Genomic DNA, 14496 nt, shown 5'->3' on the forward strand with positions numbered 1-14496 from the left:
AAGGCAACAGCATGGTTTAAAATGTTGCTGACTATCACAGTGGTTAGACATACATAGAGATACATAGGCTAATATATCCATGTCCCATTGCACTTTCTATGATACTATTCCAGGATACAATATATTATCATATACAACTGCTATTATTACTTGCTTGCAAACACTGTCACCTAACTAACTGCTGTGCTTCGAGAGGGAGTTGTGTGCTTCCCAGGGAGCGCCATCGTCACACTAGTGGGCTGGGCGGTTTCGATGTTCCCTTTGGTTTCCTTCCCCGAGGTCTCGAGAAATAGCCAATGGTGTTTGACGTAAACCCGGAAAAACTGAAAAGCCCGCTTGGATTCAATTTTGAAAGGCAAGACAGGTCAGTTTGTTCGCAAACATAAAGAATCTACACAAATGCAATCAATTAGAATTGGGCAAACTGTGATTGAGGTGTCTTTTTAGGATGTAGGCTAGTATTTATGGCTACAATGACGAAAAATCTTCAAGTTTGCAACGCCTGTGCGAGAGCTTACGCGACTAAATGTTGGTTTGTTAGCACTGCAGCGTTAGCAAGGAGAGGGTTATGATGAGGCAATTTATCACGACTAAAACAGCCAATAATAGTTCTAGCATTACGATATTTCTTTTCACCCTAGTATGTGTGTCAACGCTGATTGTTACCAACTGTGAGGAGCAAAACACGCCACGATGATTTTGTTACAATATATCTAGTGATTGGTTACTTGTAACGGTGGGTAAGTTTAGTTAGTAGCCTAGTGTTAATGAGGCTTTTTTGTAGTCAAACTTCGTCTGTTGACCATTTAGTATCGTTTCACTACCGTGTTAGCTTGATGGTTGAACGAGCATATGTGCGGGGGAACTTACCGACTAATGTTGTGTGATGAGTAGCCTAACATCTCGTTCTGTGTTTGTGTATGCGTCCTACCTTATGCTAAATGAATGCCCCACATCGTTGTGTCTCCATTTCCCATACATGTAGAGATGAATTATACAACCCACTTTGGCATATCCACTCTGAGATCAGACTGTTTTCAGGAGTTGCAGAAAACAACACAAGAATGCTTTGACTTTCTAAATTTCCGCTTTGTGAATGTTTGTCAGAATAATAAACCAAATGCAGGCTATAGGTATATCCACAGACTTGGCCTAAGTGGCAACACTAGCCTACATTTCAAATGTGTGTAGGAGCTGGTACATCATTGAGTTCCCTTTTATCATGATGGATGAATAAAGAAACACTGAAAGATCAGCACTCAAGACTCAAAAGGGCACTGATGAGAGTTGAATGCTGCTTGTGTTGCTCTTTTGTCAGTGTAGTCATTTTGACCATCAGCAATGTTTTGCATTGGTTTATTACAGAGCAAAAGTAGCCTACTTAAAGATGCAGTATGTAGAACTGGGGGGTGGGGGACACTATAGTAAATGATAGTATGGTGTTCATGATGATTTGCATTATGCTTTCAGATTATGTTTGGATATTAGTACATTATTCACACCAGAATGAATATTTGAAAATGCAATCTATTCTTGCCTCCTTTAAATGGTGTCAAGCAGACCTGCTCAGTTAATTGTTTTAAAGTAATATGCAAATTATACAAGAGAGGAATACTCAAGCTATTTTAGTAATAATTATACAAGAAGGGAATACCCCAGCCATAGTATCCTGTGTTTTTGCTTCTGTCTTAAGCAGTCAGCCACTAGCCATGGCACAAAAAGCAAGAATAAGAGGCTTCTGATGTCAGCCATCTTGTCATTCAGTGTAGAGAGGGACCTTTCTTCCTGACCCCCTCCTCCCTGCTTGTTGGCGTTGATCAGACTGGCTTGTTTACAGTGTGTTAGCGGGTGCTTGACGCAAGGCTCCCGCGGGGCCGGACAGGGGTTAATTGCTGCTAAAGCGGTGGTCTCGGCCCACTCCATAGCCCCACTGCTCTATTAGAGATGACACTAATGAGGCAGTGCAGGGAGGACACCCCTGAGTAGAGGGACAGCATACAGCACAGACTGCGGCAGCGGCAGGGAGGTGGTGGAGGTTGCGGTGGGGTGGAGGGGTGAGCAGGGGTGGTGTGGGGCCGGGGTTTATGCTGATAAACCAGAGAGCAATGCGGACTGAGCACTGCTCTGTGAATCGTGCATGGGGCTCGTGGGAACGGCTGCAGTGCATGGTGTGGTGTAATTGTTTTCCACAAGCTCACATGGGCTTTTGATTTCTGTGTGTTTACTTGCTTTGAGATCATGGTGTGGTTCTGTCCCTACCCTGTTTCTTAACCCATGTCTAGATGTTGTTTATATATTTGTCAGAAAGAGTAGCCAGTATATTCACCTGATACCGCATCATCTTCATTTTTTGCTATCAGTAGCGCAATGCAGAAATGATTCTGGGGCATTGAGTGAGAACTGGTACACAGACAAAAATCTAATACAGGGTTTGTAACTAATGATTCCCATATCAGAATGGGCTGAGTTTCGATCAAAATGACTAAAAAAAAAATATGAGCTATGTGTGTGTTCTGCAACCCTTTCTGATCTGAGATCAGCCTGTTTGTCTGTCCTGTGGTCTCAGTCTCCAGCAGCCATGAGCTTCGCCCCGAGCCCACACCCGTCCGGCCTCACCGGTGCCCGCAGCATCCAGGAGCAGAGGGAGCGCTGGGAGAAGAAGAGGAGCTGCGCCGGCCGGGAGCTCGTCCAGACTGAGCAGCGCTACTGTGAGCAACTGGAGCTGGTCACCACGGTCAGTGGATGTCTCCTGAGATATTAGGACTCACACAGTGAGCACAGTAGCCAATGGTCACTTGATTACGATTTGGATGCGACCAACAACCTCATGCTTATAAGCCGTCAGTGTTTTTCTATGTGATTGTGTTCATCTTCCAACTGAATCACACCCATGTTCACAGCTTTGTGTGGTGTCCTCTATGACCTATTAGTGATTTTATATAATATAAAATATATAATTACCGTATATACAAATAATTTTCACATAAATTCAGAGGATTGATAGTTGTTTACATTGATGTTGTTTACTCATTCTTTAATTAATGTACCTTGTGATGCACTGCATGACACTTATCATACTCCCACCCACACCTCTTGGTATAGCTTTGCATATGTGTCATATTAATTAATCGTTTGATTATCTAAAGCAAACCCAATTTGTGAGAAATTACATATTCCATGCTTTGCTTGGCCACCCCACCCCCATCCGGTCCCCCTGGTAATGCTGAAGTAGCTAAACTCCACACACCACACTAAGTTGTTAAGGGTAATTGAGATGTCAGCCATGTAGAATTCTCTCCCCTCTCTTAAGACCTCTTTCTCTCTTTGTTTCAAGGGTATCTATATAAGGTGTCTGGCTCTGCAAGATGAAGAGCCACACACAAGAGGTTCGGAAAAAGATTTAATTTTCTCCTCCTTCTGTTCCTCTTCTCTCTACAGTACTTTGTGGAGATTTTGAAGGCCAAAGGAACCCTGAGGCAGGACATTAGAGAGAGCATCTTCAGTTCAATTAAATCCATTCATTTGGTAAACCAGTAAGTGTGCTTTAAATAATTAACTACATAAGCCGTGAAGAGGGTGGGGGTGGGGGGGCAATTAATAAGTGTCTGGTATGAGAACAAAGTTTGAGATCAACTTGGAGATTGTCTGGCTTTTCTTGTCCTGTGTTATTCATACAAATTGGACTGAGAATCAATGCTGAGCACGAATCAAAAAACATAGCCGACCTCTTCCAAAGGCTTTTTGGAATGTTTTCAGCTTGCTTTAGGGAAGTGTTATTCCTAAAGCCTCCCTGTCTATTTGCTCTGTTTACTAAAGATTATTTTGTAAATGCGGTTGAAAAACACAGAAAACCTCCGACCTGTTTATGGATTCGACACGCTCATCTATTGCAACCTCTTTAGAACTCCCTTTTTTGTGGAGGGTCAGTTTGACAGGCTTCAGAAATCAATGTGCCTGGGTTAAAGCTTACTCTTTTAATGGTGGAGCCTTAGTACTAATTCATGAGGCCCAGTCTCTGGGCCTGTAGACTCTCAGCTCGAGGGAAGTTTGGTTTGCGGCCGGCCGGCCAGTGCAACAGAAGCTGCAAAGGAAAAGCCCGAGATGGGGCGAAATGAGAAGGAGCAGATGAAATAACAAAACCGGCCTCAAGTGTAGCCTTGGCATTGATCTGCACGAGCCGGCCTGTGGAAAAACAAACAGCAAATGAACTCGCAGGTGTCCAGAAGTCCATGCTGGTTAATGGGAGGCTCATCAGAGCGCTGTGGATGAGCTGGCTCTGGCGCCGAGTTCTGATGAGGCATCATGCGTTCTGATGCGCTCGAGCCGCACACATCTGAGCAAATAGTTACTGGCAAACGAGCAGCTCCCATCTCCTAGCTCTCAGTGGCTCTAGAGAAAACAAATCTGCAAACAGGCTCTAGCCTGGCCGCATTAAATCAAAGTGCCTGCTGGATTTGCCATTGACTGCCCAATGAGTTTCTTTTTGCTGTTTTTGGAAAGGCATATTTTTGGCGAGAGCGAGGTCTACCTCATCAACCTTGACATCACCCCAGCATGCGTTTCTGCACCGTTTTGAGGAGCAGAGCTTCTGATCAGAGTTTTACATAGTCTTTGGAACAGCCAAGCAGGGCTTTATCACCGGCTGGCTGATTGAAAATTATTTACAGTTTGAATAATGAATCACAGTGGCTCCCTAAGGCTTCCATCAGTGCAAGACTGACAGGCATCCTTATGCTGCTCTCCACAATGAAGATGGAGAGTGGAATCTCCAAGTCTGATGTATTGGTTAAATTGGAAACCTATCACCATGTATCATCATTATGATCAGCTATTGGAGCCGTGAGGTGGTGGTGGTGGTGCTCGGGGTGGCAGGGAAGTGAGGATGAGGCGCAATGGCACCCTTTCAATTTGGATTCACTCAGAAATGGTTGTGCTTGACTAATGATAAAAAAAATCATTGGGATCTAGAGCTTTGCTCCTCTTTGATGCATTCTTACTGAAGCACCCATCCAATTTGAGCAATGGCCTGTCCAAAAATAGTTATTTTTGTCTTCATATATGTTCATGCCAATACTTTAGGGGTGGTTTCTGTCTGTTAGTAATAAAATAATACTATCATTTTATTTCCAAGATGTAAGTGTTAAAGCAATGAAGTTGAGGTGGAGCCAGTATTTGGTTTCACCACAGTGCTTCAGTATGCTTGGGCACCACAGAAACAATACAGAGAAAATATGGACTGTTCTGGCATGGCCTGGTTAAAAGCCCAGGAATCTACAATCACGGTACGCGTGAGCACTTGGTGGTGGGAGGGGGGGTCTAGGAGCTATTGACATCCCCTGTTTTGTTTGTATACTCTGGGGGTAGTACAGAGTGTAATACATTGTGATTTTATTAACCAGTGCTGAACAGTAAAGTGGAAAAAATAGAATATATTGATACACCGATGCTATTCATCATCGTTTGGCTGTTCATGGAGTGTTGGGAGCAGGCCTAGTAGGAGCAACCCAATTATCCCTGACTGCTCCATAACAAACCATAATAACAAACTTAAAAGTGCTGTCACTTTACAGAGTAAGTAGTGCAAAATCAAAACCGTATTTGAAAGATGAATATTCCAAAACAGTGCGTCTGGGGGGTTTCTTAATGAGAGTAAATGTGGTATGAAAATAGATCAAAAAATATCCCACATGACGGAAGTCGGTCCTTGTCACTGTCAGCGGGGGGAAAAAAGAGTAAGTCATATTACCAAATGCTATAGTCTGCACTGATTTTAGTTGTCCTGTTTTTCTTTACTTGTGTATGTGTGTCTGTGTGTGTGTTTCTTTGTATGATATTTGTTGTGCATCACCATGTGTTTGTGTTCTTACTTAACAACCTGGTGACAATAATTAGTATTCTCCTGCTCTAGCTCTCCACGCTTGACGCTTCATAGACTGTCATTGTTTGGCTGAGGCCATACCCATCCCAGATGTCGCAATTGCTAAGAATTAATGTGGATTAACATAATGCTGAAGAAATGCTAATGTTATCTTTGTCGTCTTCCTGACGCCCCGAGAAAGAAATTGCCCTTAAAATATACAAATATACTTCATCATTTTATATTTATCATAATAGCCTCTGGCTGTGTGGGCGGAGAAAATCGGAAACAGAATTTTCCCTGCCCTTTGCCCTCGTTAGAACTCTCTTGGCTGTGCCAGCATCGCCTTATTACAAACAGTCTACCTTGGATTGCAACTTCATTAAAATCTATTTAAATCAACTTCAACAGCAAAGTGCTTCCTCTTCAAGCATGTAAGAACGTTACATCTTGGGGAACATCATTAGAGAGAAGGTGTGTGTGTGTGTGTTTTGTGTGCATGTCTGTCTGTGTGTGTGTGTGTGTGTGTGTGTGTGTGTGTGTGTGTGTGTGTGTGTGTGTGTGTGTGTGTGTATAAAGTATGTGTCTGTTTCTATGCCTGCAGGTCTGTGTGTGTATTTCTTAGTGTCTCCAGGTTTGTTGAATAAGCTCCTTCACAAGTGTCAGCGTGCTCGCTGATTTCCATCCGTGTGCATGCCTGTCTGCATTAGCTCTCCACCTTTAAACCCATTGTTTTGTTCCTGTCTCTTGGTGAGCATGTTCTCAAAGCGCCCCGTCAGTGTTCATGGGGGAAAGACCCGCTGCTTGAGTCCCAAATAAACACGTTATCCATCGGGAGCAGACCTTAAACGACACCCCTCACGATTGACTACTGACAGCTGGATGTGTCAGGATCTGTCACCTTTGAACTTTGCTTAACCTCCTCATTATTTTCACCTATAAGGCAGGGCTGCCGTAACTGTGTTATTCAACTGATTGCAGAGAAGAGAGACACGAGCTGGCAGTGTGAACTCCTCACCCAGGTCATACTCTTACACGAAGGCCAGGGGAGACCATGTACAACTTTAATGTCCCCAAAGGGCAGGCAGGGTTCTTACGAAGATCACCAAGTACACCACTAGGTCCTGTTGTATGTATCTTATGAATGTGCTGTTTGTCACCAGGACATTGCTGGCCCATTTGGAGCAGGGGAAATGTGGTCTTGGCTTTGAGCAGTTCTGCTCACACCTACAACATTACGACACCTATGTTGACAACATTCAGAATGCAAACAAAGTCCTACAGGTAAGAGATCTAAGTCTGTATTATCTACTAGGATTATTATTCTTGATGCCCAGCTGCAGATTACTTTTTGTACATTTGTCTCCTCATTGGGTTGATTAAAAGGGTCTAATTAGGATCTATTGTTTTGAATAATGACTTGTCAAGGAGACAGGGAGCCTTTCGTGTGTTTTTCCTTTACAGTTGGAGGATTTAAATACGGCTCCGCATCACAGTTAACTAATGCTACCAGCTGTCAATATTTATTCATGAATATGCATTCATCATGGATCTATGCTAATGGGCTCTATTGCTTTCCCACTCCAATTAGTCCCATCCCATTAGGCCATTATGTGCCATTTCTCTCAGAATGACTCCTTTTCACTGTGGTTAGTGTTGTGTCTTATGTCAGTCACTTGAAAATCTATTAGGGATAAAAATGGAGACCACTCTCTGATTAAGGCCTGGAGATGACACCTGCAACCTCTCTGTCTCTGAACCACAGGCTGGTACCATTAAATCTCACCTCTATGTACGTCCACAGCCCCCCATCAAATGGAGCAGAACAGAAATAGCACTAGGGAAATCCATGTGCTAATTAGCTTTTCCGTTAGTTAGGAACATGTTGCTCCTCAGTTATAGATGGATAGTCAACTGATTTGTCATAGTAAGCCCCATTTTGGCATGACTGCTTCACCTTGATCTTAGCCCCAAAGAAAAGTAATTCAGGGGGGCGCTGTGACGCAGCAGGCTACAGCGCTCAAACCATATACGGGTCCGAGTGCCTACGGGGACCCAGGTTCGAATCCGACCTGCGGTCATATCCCGATCCCACCCCATCTCTCTCTCCCACTTGCTTCCTGTCACTCTTCACTGTCCTGTACAATAAAGGCAAAAAAGCCCAAAAAATATTTAAAAAAAAAGAAAAGTAATTCATGTCTATGCTATGTGTGTGCCTGTGTTGACGTGAGTTTGCCACGAGTCCAAATGGTGGTTGTTTACCGAGTAATCCTCACCTTGCAGCTCTTTCACACTCTGACTGGAGACTGAGAAGCTGTGGTGCTGCTAACATCTGCTCTTATTTATCTATGGGAAGTCCTGAGCTTCAGTGATATTAATGTCTTAATTAAGAAGAACGATGTGTCTGCAGCAAATTGACTGATCCCATTGATTACGGACTGAGCTGCACACGTTTGCATTGATTCGTTCGCTGGGCCTACATGACCGTAATTGCTGGAACATGGGGTCCTCTGTTAGCAGCAGTATATTGCTGTGGAGCAGGGAGTCACCTACCCTTAATACCCCCCTCCCCTTCCCCACACATACACTGTAGCTGTGTCACCATTTACTAGGACCATCTGATCAGATCACAACAATAAAGTTAATTTATAAATATTTATATTCCCAGTAGAAACATTCAGCATTCAGCCCCTTAGAATGTACAGGTAATTCTGTTTTTTTTTTTTAGTTCTTCAGCCTTGAGTTGCTAACTGCTCTCATTAGGTCTTTAGTTTTTAGTTCTTCAGCCTTGAGTTGCTAACTCCTCTCATTAGGTCTTTAGTTTTTAGTTCTTCAGCCTTGAGTTGCTAACTCCTCTCATTAGGTCTTTAGTTTTTCAGCCTTGAGTTGCTAACTCCTCTCATTAGGTCTTTAGTTTTTAGTTCTTCAGCCTTGAGTTGCTAACTCCTCTCATTAGGTCTTTAGTTTTTAGTTCTTCAGCCTTGAGTTGCTAACTCCTCTCATTGTCATCTCATTGTCATCTCAACTCCTCTCTCTTGAATTTCCCCTGGGGATCAATAAAGTATCTATCTATCTATCTATCTATCTATCTATCATTAGGTTTTTAGTTTTGAAAACAACAAAAGAGCAGTGAATTTGTTCAGGATTTAAAAACTTGGACACCCCAGATGTGATTTGATGTTTCTGTTTCTTTTCAAAACATTTGACTTAGATGAATTACTTAGATTAATTAATAATTACAACAAAATTAGAAGGTGATACCTATAGACTGCCGAAGATGGAATGTAAGACTCTTTGAACCATGTCTACAATAGTAAATGAAGGATCAGTGACGGGTATGGGTACTGGTATATGTTGCAACATCTGGAGTTTCTGATTCATGGCAACCTCAAGTCTTAGATCAAACATATTGCAAGTGTTTGAAATGTTTCAGAAATATTGGAAGAACTCTGTGGCTGTAGATAATAAACTAAAGCATGAAAAAATGACAACACCATATAGCAAACAGCAAAGCTCCTAATTTCCCCCCAGTCCACACCTTCATAACATGTATCTGTGATTTCTTCAGGCATGATAGCTGGAAAATGAAATCAATTTCTGATACACAATTAAATCCCAGTAATGCACCTGGCAAATACAACCAATACAGGAAGATTGGTCAAAGCACAATCAGGGTTGGAAGTGGTTCCAGTCCTGTGATCCAAAGTTCAGTAGCCTATGTAAGATTTTTGTTGAACAATTGCTGACCACCCCCTAACCTTTACTTTAACCATAAATTGCACTTAACGGAATGTCAACAGATAGTTTGTTGATAATCTGTCGATCTTTAGATAGTCGATGGGCGGACTATCCTGTGTAACCTTGGAAACTCCTGGTGGATGTAAGAAGGCAACTGCAAGTTCCCCAGTGTATTGCTGTGACTTGTTGTGATCAAGGGCTGTTCTTGTTGCTGATGGAGTCATAAATGACCACAGCAACAAAGAGCTTTGACTGAACAATATCGTCAAGATCGTTCTTCATGTCATTGTCGTTATAGTTTATGTCTGGACGTTTTCATTCATGTTAGCTAAAGCGATACTCTTTTGCTGTGATCATTCATGTTAACTAAAGTGATACTCTTTTGCTGTAATCTTTCATGTTAGCTAAAGCGATACTCTTTTGCTGTAATCTTTCATGTTAGCTAAAGCGATACTCTTTTGCTGTAATCATTCGTTGTCATTGTTGGTGTGAACAGATCTGAAGGCCTGTACAGTTTGTACTGACTTTTTCACAGTTCTGTAAATTCTCCCCACAATAATGCTGGTTGTTTCTGCTTAAGATTTGTTTTGCAAGCCAGTTCTTGAATGTTGTCTTCATGTTTTCTATGTTCAGATTCAAGTCAAGAAGAACAAAGCCTTCAGGCGCTTCAAGAAGCTCCAGGAATCGCGGCCGGAGTTCCACCAGATGAAACTGGAGGATCTGCTTCCTCTGCCCCTCCAGCGCATTCAGCAGTGAGTCGCAGCTGAAGGGCACATGTCCTATGGGCCCTGCCATTACGCCCATGCATCATTTAGTGCATCATGACATGTACATGTTTAATGACTGCTGAGAATTGGTTGGATGTGATACTTGTTATTACCTTTATCCTAATCTGAGTTTCATTCACACACTTGAAAGCATTGAGGATGTAATTATTTAGCTCATTACCTTGTGGAAACCTAAGTTCCTCTCTCTGATTTTTATTCTATTCGTTCTACATTTAATCTGATTGTATGCTATGATATAAGGATCCCTGCTATAAGGAAGTATTTGCTTTTTCTCACTGGAGGAAAGTTTGAATATGCTTTCTCCGTCATATCCTTTCCCAGAGAAAATACTAGAAACTGAAGCTGATCTCGGAGACATTTGCCCCTCCTCTCCCATCTGCTCTTTGCAGAAGAAGGCCCTTTTTTCTTTCTTTCAGAAACATGAGATCATGTTTCGACAGCGTCGACTGCAGCATTGATATAGTCATTTTCTAAAATGAAGCCAGTGCATTTGGTTCTGCATCAGTGTCTTCTGACATTGGTGAGTCTGCCTCCTGTGATGTGACAAAAGTCCTCTGATTTGCTGTCAAATCATTCTCACCCCCCCCCCTTGTTTGCACAGAGTGTGTGTGTGTCTGGGTGTGTTTTGAGATGCATTTTTTTGGTTGAATTATAGGATATCAGGTGTAACAGCAAGGATGTCACCATCGGGTCGTGGTTTTCATGCTTGAATTCTCCTTCGCTGTTTTGTTGTTTTTCTAAGTCACCCTCTTCATCTCACGATTTGGAGACTTTTCAGCGACAGATGCAATTATTGTTTGAGGTAAGACTGTCGCCAGGCCCCAGACTGTCCAATAACTGTCAAAATTCCTTTTGTTAAGCAGCTGATTTTTTTTGGCTGTAATTTCACGCGGTCTCAGTTCCCATAGTTAATTGGTGTAACAGGGTGAGAAACGGGCTGAAACATGCTTAAGAACCAGCAGAAATTACGTGACATTTCTTTATCAAACTGTGCAAGTCTATCTTAATTAGGCTCGCGTGTCACCTCCACTTAGCCAATGAGATCTAAACATGAAAGAGGTTAGATGCGTCAGTCTTGGCACGGAGATAATTAAATCCTTATACTCATCTGTCTTGTTAACCCCCCCCCACCCCCCTCCCCATCTCTTTTAAACTCACCCTTTACCACATTTTTTGAAACACTGTTTGCAGTGAAGGAAAGGAAGAGAGAGGTATTTTTTGTTATGATGGACCTTCATTGATCTGTGCAGTGCTGCATCTGTGTCCATCCAAGAAAAGAGATGCCCTTGAATCTGGGTGAAGACATGGAAGGCGGTTATGTTGCCATTCAGCCTTCGCTTGCAGCCAGCGGTGACGTCCCCCCTTTTCTTTAACGCTCCTCCACTTCAGCCTTGATCAGTGCTTCTCTCCTCCACATCATCTTCCATTGATTCGGGTGCCCCTCTCCACAAAAGAGACTGAGGAGGCACGGGGGACACATAATTGTGTGATGATCCTAAGTGGTGCTGTAGAAGTGCTCCGTTCACTGAGAGCCCAGATAATCAGGAGTCTCACCTCCAACCGGAAAACGGCGGAGATTGTTGTCACTTATCACCGGTGAGGATGATGGATGGCCGCAGCCACTGTGTCTGGAGTACGGGCACTTAATACGCAGAGGCGGGGAGTGGAATAAAAATCATTGCGCTTATTAAGAGGCTTTCTGGAGAGCTGCTAGAGCTAGCTGGCCACAGGTTCCCCAGAGTCCCACTGGCTTTGACAGCGATGGGGTCTCATGCTGCTTAGAGATGGTGTTTTTAAGACTGTGAGCAAACCACAGGTCCATCTGCAGATTCATGTATGTAGTAGAGCTGTACCATGACCAACACCTATACTACTGGGGGTAGGGGTGTGTTAAACATGGTGGTTTTATGTTAACCTTACTCTGGTTGTTAACCTTGCAATGTTGCATTGCTTAATGCCTGGCAACAAGGAGGCAGCGTGGGTTTTAAGGCCTGTCTGTATGTCGGATAGTTATGTCTCCACTGAATAAAACAGGGTAGGCCTTTGGGTGAATGAGAAAGGGAAAAGTGTAAAAGTCTCTTCTCTTATGAAGGCTTTCTTTTTAAGGTGATCAATTCATTTCAATCTATTTTGTGCGAGAACAAAGCAGATCTATCTGAGCTTGCAACCTTGTGATTAGGTAAGGCCAGAGGTTAGACTGATTCATTTTTCAGTTTAGCTGTATTTGTTTCCCTGTAAGAAAGGCCAAGAACACATCAGAGCATCTCTATTGAAAGTGCTCACGGAATCTAGAATGGATTGCTGTTGAAATCGGCACAGATCGTTATTGCATCAGAAGCCAACAGGTCACTGCCATGCAGCTTTGTCTAATTCGCAGAAAAGACAACCTGGAATGAAGAAAAGTAGTCCAACATTAGAATTCACCATCGCAAAAGATGGCCCTGATTTCAAGCTATTATGAAGAGGGGGTCATTTTGATGAACAAATTGTTTCATAGCATTATAACATTTATTTAATATCCTATCTGAGTCATCAGATCTCCCGGTGACTGGTTGAAAGAGGGAAAGAAGTGTCATTTTAATGCACAATACAGCGTTCACATTTATTAAACCAGGCGCCGTTTGTATCATCTCTCAGTAATATAATTAAATTTGACCATAAAAGAGTTTTTCTTTCATTTCGTTTTTCTGTGCAGTTTATTCTCATTTGTCTACTATACCACGATTTCTCATTCTGTTTGATACCCCAGAGTTTATAGGAAGAGTAATAAGACATTTGCTGCTTTTCTGAGCAGATATTTCATTTCTCGTACCTCAGAAGCAAGTGTTGTGTGGAGCGATTACGCAACAGCCCAACGCTGTGTTCAATAACCCATGCCCAATTCTGACGGCGCCTGTTGTCTCTTAATTAGATATTTGAATTCTTAATGCGCGTATTTAAAGGAAAATAATTAGACACTTTTCTCCCGCTCGCCTCTTCGTTGCTGACGTGTGTGTAAGCAGTAACTGACCCAACGTGTCTGCGGGTGGCGGGCAGGCGAACGAGGGAGGGAGGGAGGGAGGAAGGGAGGAAGGGGGGGGGAGGGGTAGCAGAGATGAGCACGTTTCGTATGCGCATTCTAAAGGATCGACTGCGGGGAGGCGTCCGCGTCGCTAACTAGGCCAGCGCTGCTTTCTAATACGCTACTCCCCATTCATTAGAATATCTGAACTGTTCTAAATCTGGTTCAGATGATGTTATTGTCTCATTATTTTCTCTTTACTTGGGCACTAATGAGTGGGACAGGATGGCTAAACGAGGGAGTTCAGTTTACATTATTAGGAATGTGCCTCAATAATGCTCATTAGACAGTTCCGGTTTTGTTATGTGGAGTCGCTAATTAGATTGCCTTTGCCCCTTCTTCTTAATAAGGCCAGCGCGTGGCTGGTAATGCCTGTAATTTATTTGTTACTACAAGAGGAGACAAGGAGAAAAAGAAGTGAAATCATTTTTTTTCTCTCCCAAGCACTCCTTAATTGAAGTTGGCTTAATTGGTGCATGTTTGGCTTTTCTTTCATTTGGAACAAGTAATTTAGCACTTTTCCCCCTTTTTTGCTCTACCCATTTAGAGGACTTGTGTTTCACTTGTTTTGTAGGCCTTGATGTTCTTCACATAATGTGCCACAGCAGCTTAGTCGCAGCAAGATGGAGCTGTGTGGAGCAGCACGTGTGGGTGGGGCTTGGTTGCGGAGCTGGTGATGGAGCTGTGTGGAGCAGCACGTGTGGGTGGGGCTTGGTTGCGGAGCTGGTGATGGAGAAGAGTGGAGGGTTTGTTTGGACCACTTTTCCCGTCATGACATTTGTGAACCTGCCAGCCAGTATCAGTGCAAGGCTGACATCTTCCAGACTCGTGTGTGTGTGTGTGTGTGTGTGTGTGTGTGTGTGTGTGTGTGTGTGTGTGTGTGGCTGTGGCTGAAAAGCCAGTCGGGCACCTGTGTGTCTGGTGAGCCCGCTTGCAGACAGCTCGGTGAGCGGGACTCCTGTCTGCCACCGAAGGAGAGCGAGAGACAGACACAGTGGAAATCAATGTCTGTTGTCAATGGACTCCAAGGTCACCGTGATGACCCAGGTTAA

General features: G+C 43.2%; 1 protein-coding gene across 1 annotated transcript in view; it reads left to right on the top strand.

Annotated features, from left to right (window-relative positions):
- Nucleotides 1-203: 203 nt before the first annotated feature.
- Nucleotides 204-14496, top strand: part of arhgef39 (Rho guanine nucleotide exchange factor (GEF) 39) — a 28135-nt gene continuing 13842 nt past the window's right edge. Inside the window, exons 1-5 of the mRNA XM_042079355.1 lie at nucleotides 204-364; nucleotides 2567-2734; nucleotides 3439-3533; nucleotides 7021-7141; nucleotides 10229-10347. Of these exons, the coding sequence (XP_041935289.1) occupies nucleotides 2579-2734; nucleotides 3439-3533; nucleotides 7021-7141; nucleotides 10229-10347 (491 nt within the window). The 5' untranslated portion in view covers nucleotides 204-364; nucleotides 2567-2578. The remainder of the gene's footprint in view (nucleotides 365-2566; nucleotides 2735-3438; nucleotides 3534-7020; nucleotides 7142-10228; nucleotides 10348-14496) is intronic.

This window comes from Alosa sapidissima, chromosome 22 (assembly GCF_018492685.1).
Source record: "Alosa sapidissima isolate fAloSap1 chromosome 22, fAloSap1.pri, whole genome shotgun sequence".
Classification (NCBI taxonomy): Eukaryota; Metazoa; Chordata; class Actinopteri; order Clupeiformes; family Clupeidae; genus Alosa; species Alosa sapidissima.